The 24,147-nt window shown below is 36.7% G+C and overlaps 3 protein-coding genes across 7 annotated transcripts; 2 read left to right on the top strand and 1 right to left on the bottom strand.

Annotated features, from left to right (window-relative positions):
- The first annotated feature begins 1,281 nt into the window (after positions 1 to 1,281).
- LOC109056686 (gamma-crystallin M2-like) lies at positions 1,282 to 2,793 on the top strand. Its single transcript, XM_042767860.1, has 3 exons — positions 1,282 to 1,400; positions 1,757 to 1,999; positions 2,467 to 2,793. Exons 1-3 carry the CDS (start codon positions 1,392 to 1,394, stop codon positions 2,743 to 2,745), a joined length of 531 nt encoding a protein of 176 aa, XP_042623794.1. The 5' UTR covers positions 1,282 to 1,391; the 3' UTR covers positions 2,746 to 2,793.
- Positions 2,794 to 3,298: 505 nt separating this feature from the next.
- Positions 3,299 to 5,033, top strand: LOC109056702 (gamma-crystallin S-1-like). The gene is made up of 3 exons (XM_019073897.2): positions 3,299 to 3,432; positions 3,806 to 4,048; positions 4,464 to 5,033. Exons 1-3 carry the CDS (start codon positions 3,394 to 3,396, stop codon positions 4,737 to 4,739), a joined length of 558 nt encoding a protein of 185 aa, XP_018929442.2. The 5' UTR covers positions 3,299 to 3,393; the 3' UTR covers positions 4,740 to 5,033.
- A 1,955-nt stretch (positions 5,034 to 6,988) lies between these two features.
- On the bottom strand, positions 6,989 to 16,983 carry LOC109056685 (delta-1-pyrroline-5-carboxylate synthase-like). Of its 5 annotated transcripts, none has more exons than XM_042767855.1 (18): positions 16,871 to 16,983; positions 16,114 to 16,225; positions 14,433 to 14,653; positions 14,121 to 14,270; positions 12,784 to 12,888; positions 12,540 to 12,698; positions 11,957 to 12,047; positions 11,543 to 11,667; positions 11,311 to 11,455; positions 11,139 to 11,212; positions 10,907 to 11,006; positions 10,546 to 10,766; positions 10,126 to 10,263; positions 9,569 to 9,764; positions 9,315 to 9,436; positions 8,594 to 8,780; positions 8,293 to 8,388; positions 6,989 to 8,205 (listed from the first exon to the last, which is right to left on the bottom strand). In XM_042767855.1, exons 2-18 carry the CDS (start codon positions 16,202 to 16,204, stop codon positions 8,009 to 8,011), a joined length of 2,418 nt encoding a protein of 805 aa, XP_042623789.1. In that variant the 5' UTR covers positions 16,205 to 16,225; positions 16,871 to 16,983; the 3' UTR covers positions 6,989 to 8,008. The 5 variants fall into 5 exon arrangements, with proteins under 5 accessions (XP_042623789.1, XP_042623788.1, XP_042623790.1 ...); XM_042767854.1 differs by having other exon boundaries at positions 16,114 to 16,223; positions 16,823 to 16,968; XM_042767856.1 differs by having other exon boundaries at positions 12,546 to 12,698; positions 16,114 to 16,223; positions 16,823 to 16,968.
- Between the last annotated feature and the right edge of the window lie 7,164 nt (positions 16,984 to 24,147).

The raw sequence follows: 24,147 nt of genomic DNA, 5'->3' as shown, positions 1-24,147 counted from the left end.
CAAACACATGAAATGTATGACCCACCTCAACACAGCCTTATGAAGACCTTGCATCAGAGCGACTCTTCAGGCTATGGAAGCAAAAGAAGGCAACATATTGTCGGAGGTTATGTCAACACATTCTAGAACAATCAATAGTGTCAGAATCACTTAGATGAGAGCCTGAAAATGTACACCAGATGTACTTTAATGTGTGCTGTGATGATATCACTCTCAAATGCTCTGTGATGCTAGTATTTAAAAATAAACAATTCAATAAAAATCACCAGACCAACTGGTTAACACAATGTCTGTCAAGCTGGTTTGCCTCAATCTAAACAGAATGTGACAATTGTGTTTCCCTGTAATTGCATATTTGATGATGACATCAAAAAACAAAGCTATAGAGAACCATTTGTGTCATAAAGGGATTTCAAAAACCTGTGATGAACATTCGCTTTAACTGAGTTCTCGACACATTGTAAAATGCAGTTCACATGTACAAAAAAAGGGAAATGTGAAGGTAAAAATTACATTGTAGGAGTTTTCCGACTTATTAATTGGGTAGAATGATCAATGTTGTTAATTTGCTTATTACTTGATCAGCGATCTAGTAGCGATCGAGTACGGAATATTAAATTTTTCTTATTCATTTAATAACTTTGTCATGTTTGTCTTAATTTTTTTAACCCTACATTTTCTGTTCATCTCCCAGTTTAAAATAGATTTTCAATGTTGTCTCACACTTGTCTGAAGTTGAATCTTTACAAATTATTAATTTGAAATTAAATTAAATTATTTTTACAAATTAAAAATGGCTGTATATTATACTAAACCAACTTATATTTAAATAACATCTTGATTAATTAATTAATTACCATGTTGATTTTGACTGCCATATAATCTTTTTCTTCTCAAACTTTTGTGAACCTCCTAGCATCCCCCCGCCAGCTGCCTGGCGTCCATGGACCCAGTTTGAAACCCCACTGTTAAAGCGAATGAATTAAATTAATTCAAATGAAACTTGTGCATAAATTAGTTTGCTTCATTTTTACTACACATTGTGCCATAGACAGAAAGGCCTGTTATAATGCCTCCTGATCCCTTTGTGGCCTGTTGTGAAAAGCAGATCACCAGGTCATGGGTGAACAAGGCTTGGTGTGCTGGTAAGGCTCATGAGGTGAGGGGAATTTGTATAGGTAAACTCTAGCATTCAGGAATAATGGGAGTGTGGCTTTAGTTGTCTTTAGAGAAATGAATAATAGAAAGGTCTGTGACGTTTTCAAAGGTAAACTCTAGTTTCTGTGACGTGCTTCTGGCTTCTGTGTGTATACATCTGTAGAAGAGTATAAAAGGTCCACCAGGACCTCTGGCAGTACGGCAGAACGGTGTGGACATCCTGCTCTGCAGCCATGGGAAAGGTAGGCGCTCACAGTTGTACTTTCTAATTTCACATACAGTATTTGGCTATTTGCCACATTAGGAACATGAGCTTCACACTGACTTGGAACAACCTGAAGACCACATAGTCTGAAATGAACTTCAAAAGTCAAAAATTTTGCAAAGGGACATTACAATTCTTTAGAATAGTATCTGTGTCCAAATTTTTCTTCCAGTATAAATATTCAGACAATCTTTCAAGAAAGTTAAGCCATAACAGCTTTCTATAGAACTTTCACATAAGAATGGACAAAATCAGCATATTCATTTGCCACTTAGAATATTCCTCTGTTCTTTGCTAACATCTTTACTGTCCTCTGTGGCTTTCTGTCGACAGATCATCTTCTATGAAGGCTCCAACTTCCAGGGGCGCTCTTATGAGTGCTCTGCTGACTGCCCTGACACATACAGTTACTTCAACTGCTGCAACTCCATAAGGGTCACGGGGGGTCATTGGGTGGGCTACGAGAAGCCCTACTACATGGGGTATCAGTACATCCTGGGCCGTGGGGAGTATCCTAACTTTCACCACTGGATGGGCTTCAACAGTTGTATGAGATCTTGTCAGATGTTCTCCCCAGTAAGTCAATCAAACTGATGGGCTTTATTTCACACAGTTAGACACCTTTAAAAAAAACGCAACGTCAATCAACGAGCTCTTTGAAGTAATTCATATATGCAGGGGAAAAAAACAGGTTCACAGGTCCACCAGGAGATTTAGTTATTTGAAATGGAGCAAGACACACTCCGATGACTGCGCAGCTTATCATAATTCCATTCATCTCTGTTTTTGGCAGTGGAAGAATCATGACACTGTCACTAGAGTTAGTTTGACAAAAATGACTAAACGTCTACTTGAAAATCTTTGAAAGTTGCACGTTTACAGCAGGTCAAGTTATGTTCAAAGGCTCAGTCTCAACAGCGACATCAAGAATTTTCAAAATTTTCTCCCTAACATTCTGACAACTGGTTTCTCAAATGTTTCTGCACTGCCCTGATTATTGATTCTTCTAAAGTCCTAACCTCTGTTTTCTCCCCACACAACAGTACAGAGGTGCCTACCGCATGAGAATCTACAACAGACCTGAAATGTACGGACACATGATGGAGTTCACAGACGACTGCCCTAATGTCTACGACCGTTTTGGCTACCACGGCATCTACTCCTGTAACTGTATGGAGGGCTACTGGATCTTTTATGAGCACCCAAATTACAGAGGCCGTCAGTATTTCCTGCGGCCCGGAGAATACAGAGCCTGCAGCGAATGGGGTTGCATGAATCCCATGATTGGCTCCTTTAGGAGAATGAGGAGCAGTTTAATGTAAACTGAGTCTTTTTTATGAACATTAAAGATGTTAAAACTGATTAAAACAGTTCTTGCATGCTGTATTTTTCTTCATGATGCTTTGAATTATTTGGTAGCGTAGATACAGAAAGTTTCTTCAGCCTGCCAGTTGTTTTTCGAATAAGGATCCATTGATCCATTGCCCAGTACACATAATTTTTATTTTTTTTTAAATGCATGTCAGTTTCAAGCCAAACTCAACTTCATAAATCTGACATGGTTGAAGAATTCATTTTAGTCTCATTCCAAACTATAAAACAAGCTGATAAAGAAGAACTTTGTGCTTATGTGAGAGGACAAATTCAATTAAATCTTGTTTAAATCACTTTATATCCCAGCTTCGTATTACCATTTTATCCTCATTTATGTATCCTGCCAGTTCAATGCATTGAAGCAACTAAAAGCAGAGTTTGCAACTTTTTTGTCAAGCACTGAAAAGTGCAGTGGTGCTGTCTTTGGAGAGAGAGAGAGAGAGAAAAAGGTTGCAAAGACAAAGGGAGGCACGCACAGGCAGATCTACAGTCGCATCCACTCTATAGAACACATTGTGCTGACCAGACAGAGTTTTGTGAGTCACACACAAAGCCCTGATCCATGCCGGGTCTATAAAGAGATCCTGACCTCAGAAATGGTTTGGTCCGCTCAGAGAACAGTCACAATGGGCAAGGTAAGTGACCAAATTCTGTCTGTAAATTTTACAGATCAAGGTTTTAGGATATTCATCCCTATTACCCAAAACCATGCTTTTTACTCCTCAAAATAAATTTGAACAAAACATAGAACAGCTGTTACTTTTTTACTGGTGAAGGAAATATGAAAAAAAATTTAACTCTGAAACTAAAAGATAAGTTGTCATGCAGAAGACAGAAATATAAACTGATAGACTATAAAACATTACTATTAAAAAGAACATTTCAGATTTTCTATGTAACTTCTTACAAAAATAAATAAATAAAAATCAGATAAAATACTCAAGAAAAAGTGAAACTAACAGCGTACCTGTAATCCTGTATTTTTCTTTTATTATAACCATCCCACAGATTACTTTCTTTGAAGACAAAAACTTCCAGGGCCGTCACTATGAGTGCACCGGAGACTGTGCTGACATGCAGGCCCACTTTTCTCGCTGCAACTCCATCCGAGTAGAAAGTGGAAGCTGGGTGGCCTATGAGAAGCCAAACTATGCTGGATACCAGTACATGCTCTCCAAGGGTGAATACCCTTATTTCCAGCACTGGGCTGGATTCAACGACTGCATTCGTTCCTGTCGCTTGGTTCCTCCTGTGAGTCTTTACTGTACAGTCAGTAGAACTAGGGAAAAAAAAAACATTATTTAAAAATAATCTATTGTGATAGGAAATATTTTGACTTTGCATCAGCAAGTTAAGAGTTTAATTATGTAGAATAGGTTGTGAGAATCTAGCTCAAAAACCTGTTCTTTGAGTATTTTGTAATTTTCTCTTTTTTATTCTTTTGTTTTTAAAGTTTGGGATGTTTACTCTGTTTATATGATATGAAAACAAACAGGTTTCCTGAACACTCACCTTGTCTGCCATTGGTCCACCGAATAGATACTCCCACCCCTAAATTCATGCTATTGGCTGATCCAGTGTTGCCATGTCTGGCTGATCAATCAGAGCAATGCTTTAAATTTATGGATATTTTTTATTAATACAACACTGATTATTTCTTTCCCAGTACACTGGAAACTACAGGATGAAGATCTTTGAGCGCTCCGATTTTGGTGGTCAGGCAATGGAGCTGAACGAAGATTGCCCTGACCTGCGTCAGCGATTCCACAACGGAGACATCTCTTCAGCCAATGTCATGGAAGGCTACTGGATCCTCCATGAGCACCCCAACTACACTGGCCGCCAGTTCTTCCTGCGCCCTGGAGAATACAGGAGGTACATCGAGTGGGGCAGTCCAAGTCCTACCATGGGCTCCCTGCGACGTGTGACTGACGTCAACTGAAGATCCAAATCACACAACCACCTCTCCCAATGTGTCAACAGCACTGCCTGTCCATGCAGCGATAACGTCTGACCTTCAGTCACCTCAAGGTGATCAGGCCTGTGGATCTGTCATGCTGAATGTATTTGTGATGTTAGCTTTATTCTGGCACAAATTCCACTTAGCCTCACTTAATTAGGGCTATTTGTCTCTTTTAGCACTGCTGACTGAGCAAACTGTATTTTATCAGCACCTTTCCCTTCCCAACTACAACTGGAAATAAAGGAAAATTTCATTAAAATCAAACAAATGACAGTTGTACAGTCTGAATGCCATGCAATGACAGGGTTTCTGCAAGTTTTATGGAGGGGAATTTAAGATTTAAGACCTTTGTGAGACCAATTAAAAAAAATTAAAGGGAACACAACTCGTCAATTTGGATGAGACAATGAGTTGTATTAGCAGCACTGCAACTACCTTCTGATTACACAGCACAAAAGTGAGTATTTTTGTCTTGTATCAAAATGAAATGAACTTGTGATCAAATAAAGGAAAAATATCTGCCAATGGCCTTAGAAAAAAACAACTTAATTAAAACGGAAAACAAGTTTTCAAACCCCATTTCCAGATTTTTGTTTTAAGCATGTTTTATGGATTAACTGTACTTTCTGAACTCAATTTAAAGGATAAAAGATTTTTTATTTTAATTTGCTTTATTTAGAGATTTTATCTTGATTTTAGGATTTTTAGATATCTGTTTTGAAAAACAAGACAAAAATACTGTCAAAGATATTTGTTTTTTCCAGTGTGTGCAACATTTAATGCCATGATTCTGTGAATTTAAGTCCTTTTAAGGCCTCAATTTGTGAAAGTGCAACCCACAGAAATCTTGAATGAATGAAACATGCCAAAATGTTGCTGCATGCGTACATGACGTCATCTCGTGTCTGAGAGACAAAAGAAAATTATTAAGGAAACAGCTTGTTCTTTGAACTGAGTTATTAAAGAACAAAAAAAAAGGGGTATATGAGGATGGAAGAGCAAAAGATTTTTTTAAGATCACATGATGTCTAGCAGATGCTTTGGGCCCTTGAAAGAGGCCCCATAGTAGCAGCACATCATAGAGCAACACAGACTCAAAGAGGAAAAGTCAAAGTGGCCTGGTCTTAGCCCCGAGCATGCGGCTCTCTCAGAACACAAAACAAAACCAAGTCCATATCTCAGTTCATGAATTTTTCATAAGGTATGGATACCAAGCTCTTTCAAAGATAAATATCAATTATTGAAATTGTTAATTAGAAGCCCATATTTGGCAAAGATACAAATGAATAAATAACTTTGATGATTAATTATTGATTTGAAAAAAATTAAGCACTGCAGGGAGCACATTTGAGTCTCTAAAGATCAAGGAAACACAAGAAATGAGTTTTCACCTCAAGTAACGCTCAATTAAAGCTGTACTGACTGTGAAAGTCCGATGGCTTGCCATGAGACCGGTTCTTTTAAATTTCACATCCATATGCTTTAAACTCTCAGACGTGTGAAATATTGGGCACAGGTTGATGTACACTAGTAACAAATCAACAATTATTCAGCAGTCATAATTTGAACAGAATAAACCTGTACTGACAAAATACATCTGAAAGTACAGTTTTAAGGTCAAAGCTCACGATCTTTTATTTTGAAAATCAGCATTGCAAGCTTTGCTTCGCATGTTTGTCATAATTTTGCTTTCTTACTTCTGCACCTGTATTACCGTCTCCTGATTTGGCAGTAACATTCTCCCCATTTGAGTATTTTTTAACCTCTTTCATCCAAACAGTCATTGATCATAGATCTTACGCAGTAAAGTTGGAACACAAAAACAGATGAATGAGAATGGATCTTTTTAGTTTCTGATGAAGGCTCATTGAGCGTAAACCGCACATTTTGGAGAATAAAAAGAATTTGTGAGTCAAAAGGCACTGGCACTTTCATGGCAAGCCTGTCTTCTCGCAGTCTCTTCTTTCCTAATAGCAACATAATTAATCCTCTGTAGTATTGTTTTCACTCTTCCATGTCCCACTTAGTGCTTGGCAAGTCTCTCTCTCCCTACAGAACAGCCTCTTGATGTTTTCCACACTGAACTGCACTTAAGAAAGATTATTAATCAAGTTCAAAATGGCCCCAATACTTGTCGGTAAACCTCCCTAAACCCTTCTCCAAACCTCTTTCAGGTACAAATTAAACTTCCAGGTCTTTGTCAGAGGCATTAAATGTATCCAGAAGCATTTTGAAAGTACAAAAAAGCAATTTATTCTACATACAAAAATTGTGAACATCTTCAGAACACTTTTCACACTATAAGCACCACTATTTTGTAGGGCATTAGAGCACTTTAAAGTACAGAAAACGAGGCCTATTTGAAGCAGTTCAGGACAAAAGCTGGCCGTCCTGGGTGAATTTTACAGAAGTAAGACAGAAATGCCTACAGTTCTGCATATCATTCATGATTAAAAAGTGCAAAATGAGAGAAGCAATGCAAAGGAAGATTGCTATTCTTGCGTTTCCTCTTCAATAAGTGACTTATACAGACAAAGCAGCTTGAAAATTGTAGTTTTCTTTTTCAATTGATAATAGTCTTCTTATCTTGTGCTGTATATGACTAGCACTATGCGACAGGAAAAATATTCTTACAGTTTTTTTTTTTTTTTTTGGTGATGTTGTTGAATTAAAGCTGAAATTATGTGTACACAATATGCTGTAAAACGGCACAATGATTTTTAATGCTCCATTTTCATTTTGAAATTTCTACTGCATTTTCACACATTAAATATTATATATAAATATATAACATGGGCAATTCGGGAGGCCTCTTTTCATTAACTCCATACTGGAGTGAAGCTGTCAATATTTTTTCCATGATCAGTAATTTGTTTTGCTACTCAAAAGAACATAATACAATGCACAAATCATTACAAAAATGACAAAAAGAGATGAAAAATCTGATGGACCACAGCTTTAAGCATATTCTCTTGTTGTCTTTGCATGACCCTTCTGAGTTTCTGTAGCTATATGTTCATCTGGTTCTTTCTGAGAACTAGACACACTTGACTAAAATGGGTATACCTGGAAAATTTAAATGTATGGGTTCATTGAACAGCTCTCCATCCGTCAATGATTTTCTTTGTATTCACACTTATCCCAAATACACTGCCTGACTGGAGTCTTTAAATACATTTTAAGTTGGTGAGCTTTTATTAAATAAGATGTATTTGATTCTTGACTGTAGATGCTTTTACTTGATGACTCTAGCTGGTGGTTCTGTGTCCAGGAAGAACCTGCGCTACCGGAAGATTCTCGTGCAGATATGTCATGCTGCCCTGCTCCGAGAAATCTGCAGCTGTTTGGCCCTCGCCCCGTAAGACCCACTTGGTAGTGAGAAGCCCTTCTAACCCCACAGGCCCACGGGCATGAATACGGGCCGTGCTGATGCCAACCTCTGCACCTACAAAGAACCACAGGCTCATTATGAGATTAAAAGGGAAATATGTAAATAAGTTTGTGGGTGGGGAAATAAGAAAAAGGCACCTACCGAGACCAAAACGATATCCGTCAGCGAACCGTGAGCTGGCATTCCAAAAGACACAAGCACTATCTAATTGCTGAAGAAACTGCTCTGCTGTGTCCTCTACAAAGAGTATGAGAAAGATAAAGATAATAAAAAAAATTTTTTTTAATCTTTAAAAAAATAGTTTGAAAGCATAAATCTTCCCACTAGATGGCACTACAGCACTGCTTTTTTTGCTCACAATAGAGCATCGGAAGAGTCATTTTAACACCAAGATTTATACATGATTGTCCACCACTAGAGGCAGGTGTATGTTTTGTCTTACCATTTTCAGTGACGATAACATCAGTGTGAGAACTGCCATATTTATGGATGTGATCAACAGCCTCCTGCATACTGTCCACAACCTCGATACAGCACTCCAGATCCCCGTACTCAGTACGCAGAGACTTGACCTCTGACGGGCTGAAGGTCAGGTACGATGCAAACTTGGGGCCGGCATGGACCTTCACCTACAAGTGTCAAATAATTGTCAAATAAGTGTCAAATAAAAGCAACAAAATGTGATTATTTTAAAAGGGGGTGATTATTTTCTATATCCACTGTAAATACTGTTGAACTTTTTTTTTATTCATCTAAGAATCCTGAAATAAAATTGTTTCATGGTTCATGCATCATGTATCCACAAAAATATTAAGCAGCTCAAATGCTTTTACATTTATAACAATAATTTTTTTATGGAGCATCAAATGAGCACATTAGAATAAGCTTTGAAGGATCATGTGACATTGAAGACTGGAGTAATGGCTCCTGAAAATTCAGCTTTGCCTTCACAGGAATTTGAATTTAAAATATTAAAATAGGAAAGCAACTATAAAATGTATATTTACATTTTTTTTTTTGTTTAACCCTGTGGCAGAAAGAAGCTTCAATAGAAACATTATATATTTTTTTTCTAGACCAAAGACAGATTTGGTTACAGTCCTCAGAGTATAAGCCTAATTAAGTATGAATGACATATTTATGTCATATATATGTGGTCTTACATGTTCTGTTCTCAGCATATCAATGATCTGATCAAACAATGGGGTTCTGAGAAGATCTCGATGCACCAGCAAGGTTTCCATGGCATTACAGGCTGCAGGGTAGTCGCATTTAGAGTCTCGGACTAGAGAGATAAAACATAACCAGTGTAATTTAAACCATCATAAACAAACTACAATATCAAATTGTTGTCTGTGAAGTGCAACCTATGTGGGAAAAAAACATCTACACTCAAAATCTTCACTGGCAGTCTTACTGATCTTGATGGCTTTGTCAACACTGGCCTCATGGTCCACATAGACATGGCAGATCCCCTCACTGTGGCCAAGAACAGGGATGCTCTTAGCTGCACGCTGAATATCTCTGACTAGCTGAGAGGAGCCGCGGGGAATGATCAGATCAATCATCTTCTCCAGACGGCACAGATCCTCCACCTCTTCACGCGTGCTCACCTGCCACACACATTATACTGTATATTTTAAATGACTACATAAACACACAGCAAAAGTTTTTTTTGTTGTTATTTTTAAATTAATATTTTTATGCAGCAAGGATGTATTAAATTGATCAAAAGTGACAGTAAAGACATTTATAATGTTACAAAAGATGATCAAGATTGCATCACAGGAATAAACATTTACATTTTAAACATACAGTATAAAATGGAAAACTTGTAATAAGATTTCTTTTATTTTTTCCTTTTTTTTTTTAAAACACACAAAAAAAAAACCTTACTGGACCTAAACTTTTTAGCAGCAGTGTGTGTGTATATATTAAAGGTGAAAACCTGCTGTGCAAAAGCATTTCATTTACCAGCTGGATGGCATCTTTGACTCCATGGATAGACAGAGCCTCCTGAGCGAGTTCATGCAGGATGCGATTTGTGTTGGCCGCCTCTTTGCCACCTTTCAACAAAAGAGCATTTCCACTGGCAATGGCTAAAGCAGAAACCTGTTGGGATAAAAATAAATGAGACATTTAGCAGATGTTTGTTTGAAGTGACTCACATTACATTACACATACTGGTTGGCCAATTCCACTTGAGCAAACTGGAGACTTGGTAAATCTGGTGAAGAATTAAAGGATTTGAATCTACAACCTTTCTGTTAACAGCCCAGATGTTTAACCACCACCCACTGGCCCAAACCTTAACATGCTCACATACAGGAAAACTAAAACAATATCCAAAAAACGACACTATTTATGTATATGCATGCATTTTGTGCACCTGACCTGAGGAAGGCAGTCTGGTCGTGACTCAAAGATGACCAGCAGTACTCCTATAGGGACAGTGATCTGCTCCAGCTCCAGTTTGTTTGCCACACGAGTCCTGCGCAGAACCCTGCCAACGCTGTCCTGAGAGGACACTGCGATCTGACGCAAGCCGATGGACAGACTGTTCAGTTTAGATGATGACAAACTGAGACGCTTCAGCATGGCTGGAGACAGGCGACCTGTAACATAGCAGATTGAGATTAAGTTAAACAACAATAACAAAAAAAACTCTTTGTGATTGACCACTCCAGTGAGTGGGGGGTTTGGGGGAATCACATTGCACATGGTCTGGAGAGCATGCGCAATCACTTCCTGTTACCTGTGCTAACAGCATGCTCCATGTCATTTTTGTTGGCAGATAAGATTTCGTCTTTCCTCTCAGTAAGGAGATCAGCCAATATGCAAATGATGTCACTTCTCTGTGGACAAACAGAAATATATGACACAGATGCTGTCTATAGATGTTAAGATGAAAACAATCCAGAATATTCCTTTTTAATCTAATGATTCCAGCCAATCATTTAAAATAGTGGTTTACAAGTTTAGCCAACCTGCTCTGGTTCAAGGGAAGCAAGGGTCCTGCCAGCAGAGCGAGCCATTTCTGTCTGCTGCTCGACTGTGGGACCTGTGGAAGACAAAAAGTGGCATCTGAGAACTTTCAACAAACAAAGAAAAATGAATCACATTAGAAAAAAAATTATTCAGTAGAACGTGGTAACTCACCAGCTGGCTTGACCTCCGAGAAGAAGGTTCCTACTTTCTTTCCCTCAACAATGTCAGTGATCACATGACCTGTGACTTTGGGGTGTGTACCGTTAGCAATGACAACAGACGTCCCACCTTGGAGAGCCCAGAGAGCAGCTTTAACCTGAAGTTTAGTGAATACACAGACTGCCAATTTCAGTTATTTATCCTAACAAAAGATATATTTTAGATATCATTTCTGTAATCATACCTTAGCTTCCATTCCTCCAATGCCGACCCTGGACTTTGTGCCGTAGGTTATGGAATGCTGGTCGCCAGGGTAAAATGTGTCCAGGAGCTTGGCATCGTCTGACCCAGGTGGGCTGTCGTAAAGGCCTGGAGAGGGTTATAAAAAAGGCAATTAAAATTAAAAATAATTAAATTTAAAAATAATTAAATTAAATCAATATATAAATAAAACATCCAAACACTAAAATCCTTAGTAAATGCTACGAGAACATTTAGGCATCTTAATGTATAGTATAATTTTGAGACTTGCTAAAGATTACTTTTAACAGTGTTCCTAAATACTTGAAGTGAGTGTTACAGGATGGCAAAGCATTTAAATGTTAAAAAAAATAAAATAAATAAAAAAAAAAAAAAAACATTCAAACTGAAATCTCACCTTCTACATCAGAGAGAGCAATGAGAAGATCTGCCCTCATCTCCACAGCAAGCCGCGCTGCAAGACTATCGTTATCCTTGATGCTGATAACCTGCAGTATGAAAAAGAGAAAAGAAGTATGAAAAGAAGAGTCTCAAAAGAGACTCAAACTAAAGAAAGCGGCTTTTTTAAAAACCCACAGAGACAGACATCACTATATTCCATGCTCCCATAAACATTCCTCTCTAAACTACGGCATTAAAATGGGTATGATGAACAATGACTCCGTCTAACAGTCTATGAAAAAGCAGAATTCCACATGATACCACATTTGAAGCCACAGCAAGTGCATGACAGAGCAAGCATAGATGAGCCCAGAGAGTAAGCGACAGTACTGTGAATGAGGTAATGTTAATTTCTTTCCAGTTTCTACAAGAATGGAAAAAACCCTCAGGCTGCAACAGTGCAGAAGACAAAGATTAAGCCTCTGCATTGCTCTGATTCCCAGCATGCTTCTGTAAAGGCCCCTCCCAGCATGCAGTTCCAAAAGGAAGAGGATGGGTGGCAAGGCTGCTGGGCAGACTCTCTCTCTCCCAATACCCACATTTACCCCCTGTAGGTCACTGTTGGGTTCTGGGGGAGGCACCACAGCGTCATTGGTGTTGATAATGGGCACGATGTTCATACGTAGCAGCTCATGCAGAGTGCTGTTCAGGTTACGTCTTTTCTGGTCGTCGTGGAAGTCCAGGTTTGTAACCAGGATCTGAAGCAACAAACAAAAAAAATGAACATATGAATAAGAGTGTATTTTGTAGCTTCACCATGCATATGTTAGTGTCTGTATGTACCTGGGCAGTACAAGTGCTGTACTGAGTGAACATTGCCTCATACAGAGCCATAAGTCCACTTTGTCCCGCAGCGGCACACGCTCTCGCCTCTAGAACTGGCAGTGACTGACAAAGGAAACACATCCAACTTCAGCCTCCAAGTTTTTTTTTTTTTTTGTAAAACGGTTAGTTTACTCAGCTGAAACATGTTTGCTTGACACGCAAGTAAAACCAATGAGGTTTGTTTCCACATGTCAGTCAAGTACTGTTGAGCTTATCTGTATCTGATGTGCTCTATGTATGTGCTTTGATCAATGTTTATGTGAATTAAAGCCTACATTAAATCTGTTTATAAGAAGGGATTGTGACTTGGATTAAACAGCTTGATTCATATGCAATTCTTTTGTGATCTCTTAACCCTATGATGCCTTCTGTATCATATTTGATACAAATTTCTAAGGCCTCTAATTTATCAACATGATTAAAAATTTGCTGAAAGACAATACAAAGTCTACTATAGTACATGCTGCCTTTTAGCAAGTAATGAGGCCTTTTGGTATAATTCTAAAAACTCTGCCTTCAGGTTGTGGTACATGTGTGTTTGTGCTGTTTAAACTTAGTTTATAAAGTAATGCAAGTATAACTTTTATATTGTTAGTGATTTGCAGACGAACACTTACCGGACAGAAGCAACTTAGGTTTACTTGATTATGTATACATCATATTTAGAAAAATCATGTTAAAATGTGAGTATAAAATATGATCTATTCGGCTTTTAGGAATGTTTATTTGTATATCATTGCATACCATTGTGTTGCACCCCTCAAATTATAACTATAGCTTTTATCACAAACTACGCATTTAAATATCATCTTTATAAGACAAATTTTTTCGTGTTATAGGGTTTTAAGTGTTTTTTTTTTGATTTTTAGCAAGTAGTCTGTTATACCATTCTAAAGATAATGGTAAACTGTTCCATTTTGCAAGTATATATATATATATATATATATATATATATATATATATATATATATATATATATATATATATATATATATATATATATATATATTATGACTATTATTTCATATGTCAGGCTGTAAAGGGTTAATAAACCTTTTGCAGCTTTGGGGGGAATTAACTTTTAATGAAGGAAACCTCTCTCATTTCACTAAAATTATCTCAGTGTGTTTCAAAGATGAATGAAAGTCTTATGGATTTCAAAAGACATGAGGGTAAGTAATTGATGTATGAATTTTCAATTTTGGATGAACTATCCCTTTTAATGTAACACTGTACTTTTGTTAAATCCAATTTTATTTTTAACCAAAAATGCTGTCAAATGTATGTGTTCTCACCATATCTTTGAGCTGATTCTGGCCTGAGTGCAGGGCTTGTCTGACACTCTGTGAGAGAAGTATTTCATGCCTCAGCCTTTGTTTTCCAAATGCTACAGCACCACTGGTCACGATCATCATCTCTCTACCCTGATTCTGAAGCACGGCCACCTTAAACAATCAAAATGCATAAATAAAGAGATATAATTAGACAACAATTAAATATTATAAACAAAATTCCTATAATTTGCAACAATAATTGTATTCAGCATTACGATTTATTAATACAACCTTATATTCATGTGAAAATCCTTAAGCTTCGATCATCTTTACCTGTTCTACAATTGAAGCGAGTCGGCCCAAAGCGAGGCCGCACTCGTCGCCACGGGTTACGACAGCACTCCCCAACTTGACGACGATTCTCTTGGCCTGCCGCAACTCACTTCGGTGGGCAAATGACTTACCGTGCGCCCGTGCCAGCGGCACTGTAAAAAAAGGCACGTTACTCCACTGACGCACAGCATGGAGTGTGAGAAATGGGGAGGAAGAGGGATCTGCATGGAGAGAGAGAGCCGGAAAAGCACCCAATGAGGAGCCATGCCATGCAGGAAAGCCAGTGAGTGATGAATAAATGGACTGTGTTAGCATGCACTGATTGTATCACCGATAAACATTAGAATAATGAGGAGAGAATGGATATGAGGGGAAGACAAGCAGAGAAAATAGCAAATATGAAGTGCATGTTATACAAATGGCATTGCATACTATAAATATAATTAGCTCTGTGACAATTTGCTTCTCTTCTAAGTCTCTTTGAAAGTGTCTGCTAAATGCAAAAATGTAAATGTAATTGTAAACTAATTAACACTATACTATTCCCCACAAAATTAATCAATGCACATTTTTTATAATCTATAATCTAAAATGGAATAACTTTCTGTGCTTCCTTTCAACTGATGTAACCAAAGCCACATCTGGCAGGGAAAAATAATAACAAATAATATCACAGTCCAACTTGCATGATCCAAACAACCTCCAAGGAAGTGTATTATAACTATTTTCTTTGTAATTAAAAATAAATATCATCTTAAGTTTTAAAAAAGTACTATAAAAATATTAATTATAGTCTATTAAAAAAAAACCTTACAGATGTGTATAGTGAAATATATATTACATTTCTGACAAATAGCAATAAGCTGATAATAATTTTTGTTAAGGCTGATAATAATATGTACAATAAAATGCCTAAAAACTAAATTTGATTCTTTTAAATACTAAAAGTGTACATGAATGTACAGTATGAAAAATGTGCCTTTATTTTGAAATTAAAAAGATAACATATAAGAGTGTTATTAAATTTTTTGAGTAAAACCAATAAATGTGAAAACTCCTCTCTACATCTGAGTGAGTAATGCATAAATGTGAACAAATTAAGTGCTGGTCCCTATGGGATTCTAGAAAATTCAAACCAACTGACTTAAAGAAAACATAAAATCAATATTGACTATTTTCACATGTAAAATTTGATTGGTCTTTATACAAAATTCATCCAAAACAAATGGAAGTGCAATCATAAAAGTGATGTGTAAAAACAATCAAATGAAACGAACAGAAATCACAAGCCATTCACAAAGCTAAGCTCATAAAGTTCAGCGCCCACCAAACCCCCGCCACATTCTTTATGAAAGAAAATAACACCGTAAAAGGTGCCACATCAGCAAAGACAGACAGCACAGCCAAACGCTGACAGGACAGAACTCAAAGAAGAGCACCGACCCACTGAATGAAAGAGAGACAAGCTGTAAATTAAGAGCAAGGGTTATGAATGGAAACAACTAATTGTATCTCTATATTTAAAGCTCTGACTCTGACTGATTTTAATAAATAAGAAACAAAGATATACTGATATACTTAACAATATCTGTTCTGATACTGATCAGTTTTGCAACCCATAAACCTACATATTTTTCTTTCTTTCAAGAGGCATGTGATACATAAATACATTAATACTTACTTTTGCCTTGTGAAGCAGCTCTTACGAATGTTTGCATAGCATTTGGTCTCGCTAAAAACTGAGAACAGGAGATCATCTTCTGGAGATACATGGTGACCTGATCTCCTCAACTGAAATATAAATCATATATTTATATCACAACACAATTGATCTAATCAATTTGATTAGATCTTTCAGGCAGGTGCCCCACATGAATCAAGAATGTGAGATATTATGTGAGATCATATGATGATGATAGTTTATTTAACTTAATGTAAATGTAAACAAAAGCTTGATCTACACCCAACTGACCTACATTCAATTCAACAACTCAAGTGCATCACTGTGCTAAACTTACAAGAGAAAATAGTTACCAGGGCTGGATGATTTTATTAGATGCATACATTGAATAATGAGTGGGTCATATTTATATTGTATAAGATCTAAATGCATGCTGTGCGTAATAATATTTAACAATTCTATAAAAAAAAAGAAAAAAGAAAAAAAAAAAGGAAAACGGGGTTCAATAAACCACCACTTACCACAGCACCACAATAAATAATAATCAATTAATACTAACAGACATTAGAGAAAAACACTTATTTTCTCTGCAAACTTTCTTTAGAGACACGTTAGCTGATGCAAGAAGGAAGATTAAATTGCCCAGCATGATATTTCTAATGCAAAATAATGATTTAATGCAGGAATGTGTAGATGTAATCTTACATACCTTAATCTACAAAAAAAATTAAATAAATAATAATAATTTTATTAAGCTCAAGTTCACTGCCACCGGTGCTCTTCAGTGCCACATCAACTCTCAGCAGCTGCACGCATGGGTTCAGCCATGTTGACGTTCATCCACGTAGTTACGCAACGGGCGTACGCAGTGACAGTTGTACGCTGATTACTGTTACTATTCACAAACATATTAACGGTCAACTCCGCTGAGGTCACATACGCAATCTGCGCAAAATTGTAGCGTTTTATTATTATTATTATCAGGGGCGGCGTTAGGGGTGGGCTAAGGGGGCTGGAGCCCCGAATGTTTTCAGTAAAGCCCCGAATGTTTTTATTACCACCATGCATCAATGAGTTTTCATGCCCAATATAGTCATTTATATTAGAATTTAAATAAATAAATAAATAAATATATAAATAAATAAATATCTCTCGACTCTCACGTCTACAGTGTCTGTCAATTTACGCGTTGTCATTCACACCCGACAAGAACCGCCCACTGAGTCTAGTGCTTCTGACTGACATGTAAACTGGCCAACCATCGATGAGCGTCTGTACGATCCAGCCAATGATATGAGATCTTTTGGAGCCAGGCGGTTTGTTGGCGTGTAGTATTTTACTAGATCAATTTATTTGAAAATTAAAATGGATATTTCAAAATTCTTCAAAAGAATAGCCAACACTTAAACGCCAAGAAACAACAGCTTCAGGTATCTGTAACTTTTAATCATAGTATTATATTTCTTCTTTTTCGGTTTTAAATTGTGTCTGATTTAACGTTACATTTTGAACATCTAACACTTAACGGTTGCGCAGCACAGTCTTTAGGACACGCACACACAGAGAGCGGTTATAATGTTTGTTTAGCACGGTCTGTGGCAGACTTTTCGTGTCAGGCAACAATTCAATAAACAAGATAATAAAAAAGACATATTTCGCAAAGGAAATGGTTCCAAACAAAGCATGTTGTTGTGCTCTGCAGCAACACACAGCGGTGTTTACTGAATAAATTTGCTTGAATAAATGATTCACTGACCCATTCATAAAAACAGTTGCTTACTTTTTTCTGAATGAATCATCTGTTTCGAACGAATCCATCGATTAAATGACTGACCGACTCACTCATTAAGGCAGTGGCTTACCGCCACCTAGTGGCAAAGTACCATTCTAATTTTTTTCATAATTTCATATTTCTGTATTCCAAGATGCATTTCAGTGGCTTGAGTATTGCGTATCCAGAAATTCTGCATTCTGCTTTTCTTGTCGTCTCTTTGGCAAGCATCATATCCGAAACAGCAAAGACACATTAACAAGTGCAAGTTTCTCCAACTGGAAAAGAGCTTTAGAATCATTCATAGAGCATGAACAAAGTAGCCTTCATAAGGCTTCCATGACATGCTGGAAGAGCTACAAAACAGCTGAAACACATGGAGATATGAATGATGCACAGACTTCAGTAGAGGGTAAGGTTTATCTGCCAGACTGAATAACTTGAATCTGTTTACTGTAATGCATAAACACAGAGATAAAGTCCTTTGACCGGTATATCTTTGTAGAGTAAGAGTATGTCAGTGCACTGCTTAATGTTTGCTTCTTATCCCTGTTCTACCAGGACGAGTGTAGCCAGTCAGGCTTGATTGGAAAAAGAAAAGAAAACTGAGAGACAGAGACAAAAAAAAAAGCGAGATAGAGACACAACATCAGCATATGTGTCAGGATACAAGGGATAAACTTTAAATAAAATGTTTTAAATTTGTTTTTGTATATTTTAAACAAGGTAAATCTTTCTGATTTATTAAAATAAAAAGTCACATACATGGATTTTTCTGGGCTAAGACCCGGATCTCCACTCACCCTAGAACCGCCCCTGATTATTATTATTATTATTATTATTATTATTATTATTATTATTATTATTATCATCATTATCATCATCATTATCATCATCATTATTATTATCATCAATAATAATGATAATAAAATAATTAAAAACGGCATTAAAGGTCAGAATATATATTATGTAGTATATTTGTGGGTGTCGCAACCTCAATGGCTATTGGCTATTTATGCCATAGGTTTGAATCTCAGCCTCCAGCACTAGAGGGCGGCGTGTAAACATCAGGACACACTCTTATCTCTGACGGGTCATCTGCATTCCAAGAACAGAACATGAACAATGGACCATTCTTAATGCTGATATTTTGCATAGTTTTCTTATGTCTATAGTGGGTTAGTGACCCATTTCTCCACAAACTCCACTGTAAATCTAAATAGACTATTGTTTATGAACACCAGGCAGCATATCTAAAATAATGTTTTGTCTTGTTCATTAAAAATAGATGCTGTAAAAAATTATTGTAGCAAATTGTAGGATTTAAAAAAAATAATAATATTTCAGTCACTGTATTGTATATGAAAAGGATATAAATAAATATGAGGTATTGAGACTTAGGTTATCTTACATTAACATATAGTTTTAGATTTTTTTAAATCTTTTGACATTTTGATAATTTCATAACAATTGCTATAATTTATCAAACTGTATGCAGTGTTTTAAAGTAAGATGTCTACTAAAACCACAATCACTCAAAACATTTTCACAGAATTAATTAAATTCATTGCTAAAATGGTTATTAGACTACTAAAATGCAAAGTGGTATCTGCAACATACAGGTGCATCTCAATAAATTAGAATGTCGTGGAAAAGTTCATTTATTTCAGTAATTCATCTAAAATTGTGAAACTTGCGTATTAAATAAATTCAATGCACACAGACTGAAGTAGTTTAAGTCTTTGGTTCTTTTAATTGTGATGATTTTGGCTCACATTTAACAAAAACCCACCAATTCACTATCTCAACAAATTAGAATATGGTGAGATGCCAATCTGCTAATCAACTCAAAACACCTGCAAAAGTTTCCTGAGCCTTCAAAATGGTCTCTCAGTTTGGTTCACTAGGCTACACAATCATGGGAAAGACTGCTGATCTGACAGTTGACCAGAAGACAATCATTGACACCCTTCACAAGGAGGGTAATCCACAAACATTCATTGCCAAAGAAGCTGGCTGTTCACAGAGTGCTGTATCCAAGCATGTTAACAGAAAGTTGAGTGGAAGGAAAAAGCGTGGAAGAAAAAGATACACAACCAACCGAGAGAACTGCAGCCTTATGAGGATTGTCAGGCAAAATCGATTCAAGGTTGAGGGTCAAGGCATCAAGAGCCACCACACACAGACGTGTCAAGGAATTTGACTACAGTTGTCGTATTCCTCTTGTTAAGCCACTCCTGAACCACAGACAACGTCAGAGTGGTCCAACGTCCTCTTTTCAGATGAGAGCAAGTTTTGTATTTCATTTGGAAACCAAGGTCCTAGAGTCTGGAGGAAGGGTGGAGAAGCTCTTAGCCCAAGTTGCTTGAAGTCCAGTGTTAGGTTTTCACAGTCTGTGATGATTTGGGGGTGCAATGTCATCTGCTGGTGTTGGTCCATTCTGTTTTTTTAAAACCAAAGTCACTGCACCCGTTTACCAAGAAATTTTGGAGCACTTCATGCTTCCTTCTGCTGACCAGCTTTTTGAAGATGCTGATTTCATTTCCCAGCAGGATTGGGCACCTGCCCACACTGCCAAAAGCACCAAAAGTTGGTTAAATGACCATGGTGTTGGTGTGCTTGACTGGCCAGCAAACTCACCAGAGCTGAACCCCAGAGAGAATCTACGGAGTATTGTCAAGAGGAAAATGAGAAACAAGAGACCAAAAAATGCAGATGAGCTGAAGGCCACTGTCAAAGAAACCTGGGCTTCCATACCACCTCAGCAGTGCCACAAACTGATCACCTCCATGCCGAATTGAGGCAGTAATTAAAGCAAAAGGAGCCCCAGTAAATGAACATACTTTCCAGAAGGCCAACAATTCACAAAAAATGTTTTTTCATTGGTCTTATGGACAATTAAAAGAACCAAAGACTTAAACTACTTCAGTCTGTGTTCATTGAATTTATTTAATACACGAGTTTCACAATTTGAGTTGAATTACTGAAATAATTGAACTTTTCCATGACATTCTAATTTATTGAGATGTACATGTATTTCTGCATGTTAGAAGTTAGTGCAGCATCCAGGGACATGGCAAAAAATGATCACATCCCCTCAAACCATTTTGTGATCTTAAACCGTATTGTATTTAAATAAATCTAAATTGTGAGTTTGAAACATTCAGTATGATAATGTTATAATAATGATATGAACATATGAAAAAGTACTGCACAACAGCAATGACCCATACAGCCTTATCTGATCTAGTCATGATCATGTCATGACTCTGCAAACAATTTAAAAGAGTACAGTACGTCATTAACAAGGCCACAACACAACCCAGATGTTCAGACAGGTTTTATTCATTTTCCACATTCCACAGTCTCTTAGTTAAAAGCTCTGAACCTGAAGCTCTGTGACTAAATCTAAGACAAGTCCCAGAGTGTTTTTGGCACACATGGTAAGAAACACCTGGCACATCTCATGTGTTTATCTGTTTAGAAAAAACCCTTTATCTTCTGCTATGGAGACCTGACTTGACAGGCAACAAATATCATGGTCCATTTTTTCCTCATTCATATAATGCAGTTTACAGTGTAGAAGTGAATCAATGGATCAGTTAGTAAAGTGGGGAATGATGATAGTGCATGATTAGCCTATAAATGATGCAAAAGCACAGAACAGCTCTTTAATGTCTCAACTATAACCTTTTTCAGAGAATACCACTTACAACACACATAATGCATCTCACAGTACAGCTGATACACTGCATTACTCTTTTACCTTTAGAAATCAAATGAAAATGACAACTGTGCTGAATGTGTTCTTTAATTACACTTCATATGTGCTGAGAAATTCAATTATTTCACAAGAATATGAAGAGTTATAGTGAAGAGAGAAGAGAGCACAAGAAAACAATGGTAACACTTTAGAACAGGGATTCACTATCAGCACATTCACTAAGAGTTTTCCCTGAACAAACTCCTAACTTGCTGCTTATTAATAGTTAGTAAGGTAGTTGTTAAGCTTTGCTATGGGGTAGTGTTAACTTAAGGGATCTAAAAAGTCATGCAGAACAAGGCATTAATATGTGCTTTATAAGTAATAGTTTGTAGTAATATGCATGCTAATAAGCAACTAGTTATGGTAAGAATTGGTCTTTAAAACAATTCTGTACTCTGGGTTGAGAATTGTTCCTTAAAATAAAGTGTTACCATCTGCATATTTTTATCCCCCCTGCCCCCTATACTTTCAAGTTGTGTCCCACAAACGTCCTTTTTAATGTGCAGCATGAAACCTTTTTGGAGGGAAAAGTTTCTCCAAGAGGGAAGCAGATGGTTGACATCATTGCCAGAAAGCCATTATAGTGAGACTGATGGCTCTGAATCACCATCTGCAAAGTTTACAAAGTTTAAAGTGTACCTTTTCAAGATCAGTTAGTGCCATTAGTATCACACCGGTTCATTTAATAATACTTTGTCAGTTACACTTCAATCCGTGGCATGAATTGATATACAGAGATCTGTGCAGAAATGGTCAGTTACACTTTTGACCTCATACTTAAACAACACTTATTTCTTACAGTCATTTATATGGTGTCTTGGAAATAACCAATGGCTTCGCATGAGAAATTCCTTTATTTACTTTGGGAGCTTTGGGAGCCCCTAACAATAGGGTGTGGGGTGAGACAATCACTGTTTTACCACAGGGTTTTTTTTGTTTGTTTGTTTTTTAATGGGAAGGTAACAGACAAAATAAGCCAAAAATTTGTGTGGTCCACTTTAGTAACAATGAATAGTTCAGTCTCCATATCCTGAGGACATAAAGTGATTAATAGGCTCTCGCTTTCAAAGGTTTCCTATGAACAGATCTGCTATTTTTTCTCCAATCAGATATTCCAGTCCAATTACATTGTTCCATTACCAGAGAAAAAAAATAAATCACATGGAAACAAGATGAGACACTTGATTATGTTGTTACCATCCAAATACAGGGGATATAAACATGCACCAGGAAACAGCTTTCTGGAGGATTAATTGAAAGAGTATGCTGTTTAAATCTGTTTCAGGGGCCCCAGGAAGTCATGCAGACGATGCATTTTCTTTTGAGGAAAGTCATACAGAGATCGAACTTTCAAAAAAGTTATGTATTATGCATTTGGTATCACAGAGGTCCCTTGTGTATTCTAAATTTAAAAGGGCAACTAGTTTCCACTCAGACTGACCACGTTCCAATGCATTTCTACTGTTGTGTAATTGCCTCAAAGACATTTATTGTGCTAAACACATTTGAAATATTTCTCACTAACTTTTAATGAAAGCCCAAACCCGCATATTATAACTAAGTGTGCCTTTGATCTTGTGTTTAATCTTTTGTATGAAGCATTACTCACTGTATCCAACAAAGATAAGTAATCAGGATGTCTGCCAATTTAAAGGAACAGTTCACCTAAAATTGGTTTACTCATCTTCATGTAGTTTCAAACCTGTATGACTTTCTTTATTTTGCAAAAGATGTCAGAAAGCAAAAGGACAATGTCAGTCACCATTTACTATGGAAAAAAACCTCAATGAAAGTAAATGGTGATTGAGACACAACATGAGAATGACAGAATTTTCATTTTGGGTGAATTATCCCTTTAATTAGCAACAGCTGATCTCAGAGAAGCTGTGCACTGCTCTTTCCAGAATGCCTAGAGGACAGACTAGCATGTGTGTTTCTTAGCATTCAAAAGGAAAACATTGGTAAATTGCGACATAATTGTTCTCTTGCCCACACACCTAAGTGTTTTGTCATTTGGTTCCTCTGGCTGAGGAAGTGAAAATGCTGCGAAAATGTCTTGTTTTTGTACAACATACCATTTTCTTTAGAACAGCAGGCTGGCATGTTATTTAGTCCAAATCAGCACATCAACTTCACTAATAATGTGCCCAGAGGCATCAGCAGTATGTACATACTGAAGCATTATATTCATATTATTATATTGTATTTATAATACATTTTACGTACTATATTCTACATATGCTTTATTATTAACACAGTACAACTAATTAAAAACACTTAGCAAAAGATACATTCTTATTATATATCAAATTTTATTATATAATTTTTTTATTGTTTTCATATATATATATATATATATATATATATATATATATATATATTAAACACAAACTACTTTGTAAATCTTATTGTTTTTTTTTTTGGTTTTCTTGTACAGTATGATTCTTTCAAGGAACTCTGCATGAGATGTAAAATAAATAATAATAATAATAATAAT

The sequence above is a fragment of the Cyprinus carpio genome, chromosome A12 (assembly GCF_018340385.1).
Source record: "Cyprinus carpio isolate SPL01 chromosome A12, ASM1834038v1, whole genome shotgun sequence".
Taxonomy (NCBI): domain Eukaryota; kingdom Metazoa; phylum Chordata; class Actinopteri; order Cypriniformes; family Cyprinidae; genus Cyprinus; species Cyprinus carpio.
Note: the sequence above shows the minus strand (reverse complement) of the source record. Positions and strands in the feature narration are given on the sequence as shown.

Bases quoted from the DNA above. Each gene is read 5' to 3' on its own strand.
- LOC109056686 (XM_042767860.1), top strand. The intron at 2,000-2,466 runs GTAAGTCAATCA...CCCACACAACAG, and splicing joins CTTGTCAGATGTTCTCCCCA to TACAGAGGTGCCTACCGCAT.
- LOC109056702 (XM_019073897.2), top strand. From the start codon at position 3,394: ATGGTTTGGTCCGCTCAGAGAACAGTCACAATGGGCAAG. The intron at 3,433-3,805 runs GTAAGTGACCAA...ACCATCCCACAG, and splicing joins GAACAGTCACAATGGGCAAG to ATTACTTTCTTTGAAGACAA. The intron at 4,049-4,463 runs GTGAGTCTTTAC...TTTCTTTCCCAG, and splicing joins CCTGTCGCTTGGTTCCTCCT to TACACTGGAAACTACAGGAT.
- LOC109056685 (XM_042767855.1), bottom strand. From the start codon at position 16,204: ATGTATCTCCAGAAGATGATCTCCTGTTCTCAGTTTTTAGCGAGACCA. The intron at 9,437-9,568 runs GTAAGACTGCCA...TTATCTCTCTAG, and splicing joins TGACAAAGCCATCAAGATCA to TCCGAGACTCTAAATGCGAC. The intron at 8,389-8,593 runs GTAAGACAAAAC...TACTCTTTGTAG, and splicing joins TGTTATCGTCACTGAAAATG to AGGACACAGCAGAGCAGTTT.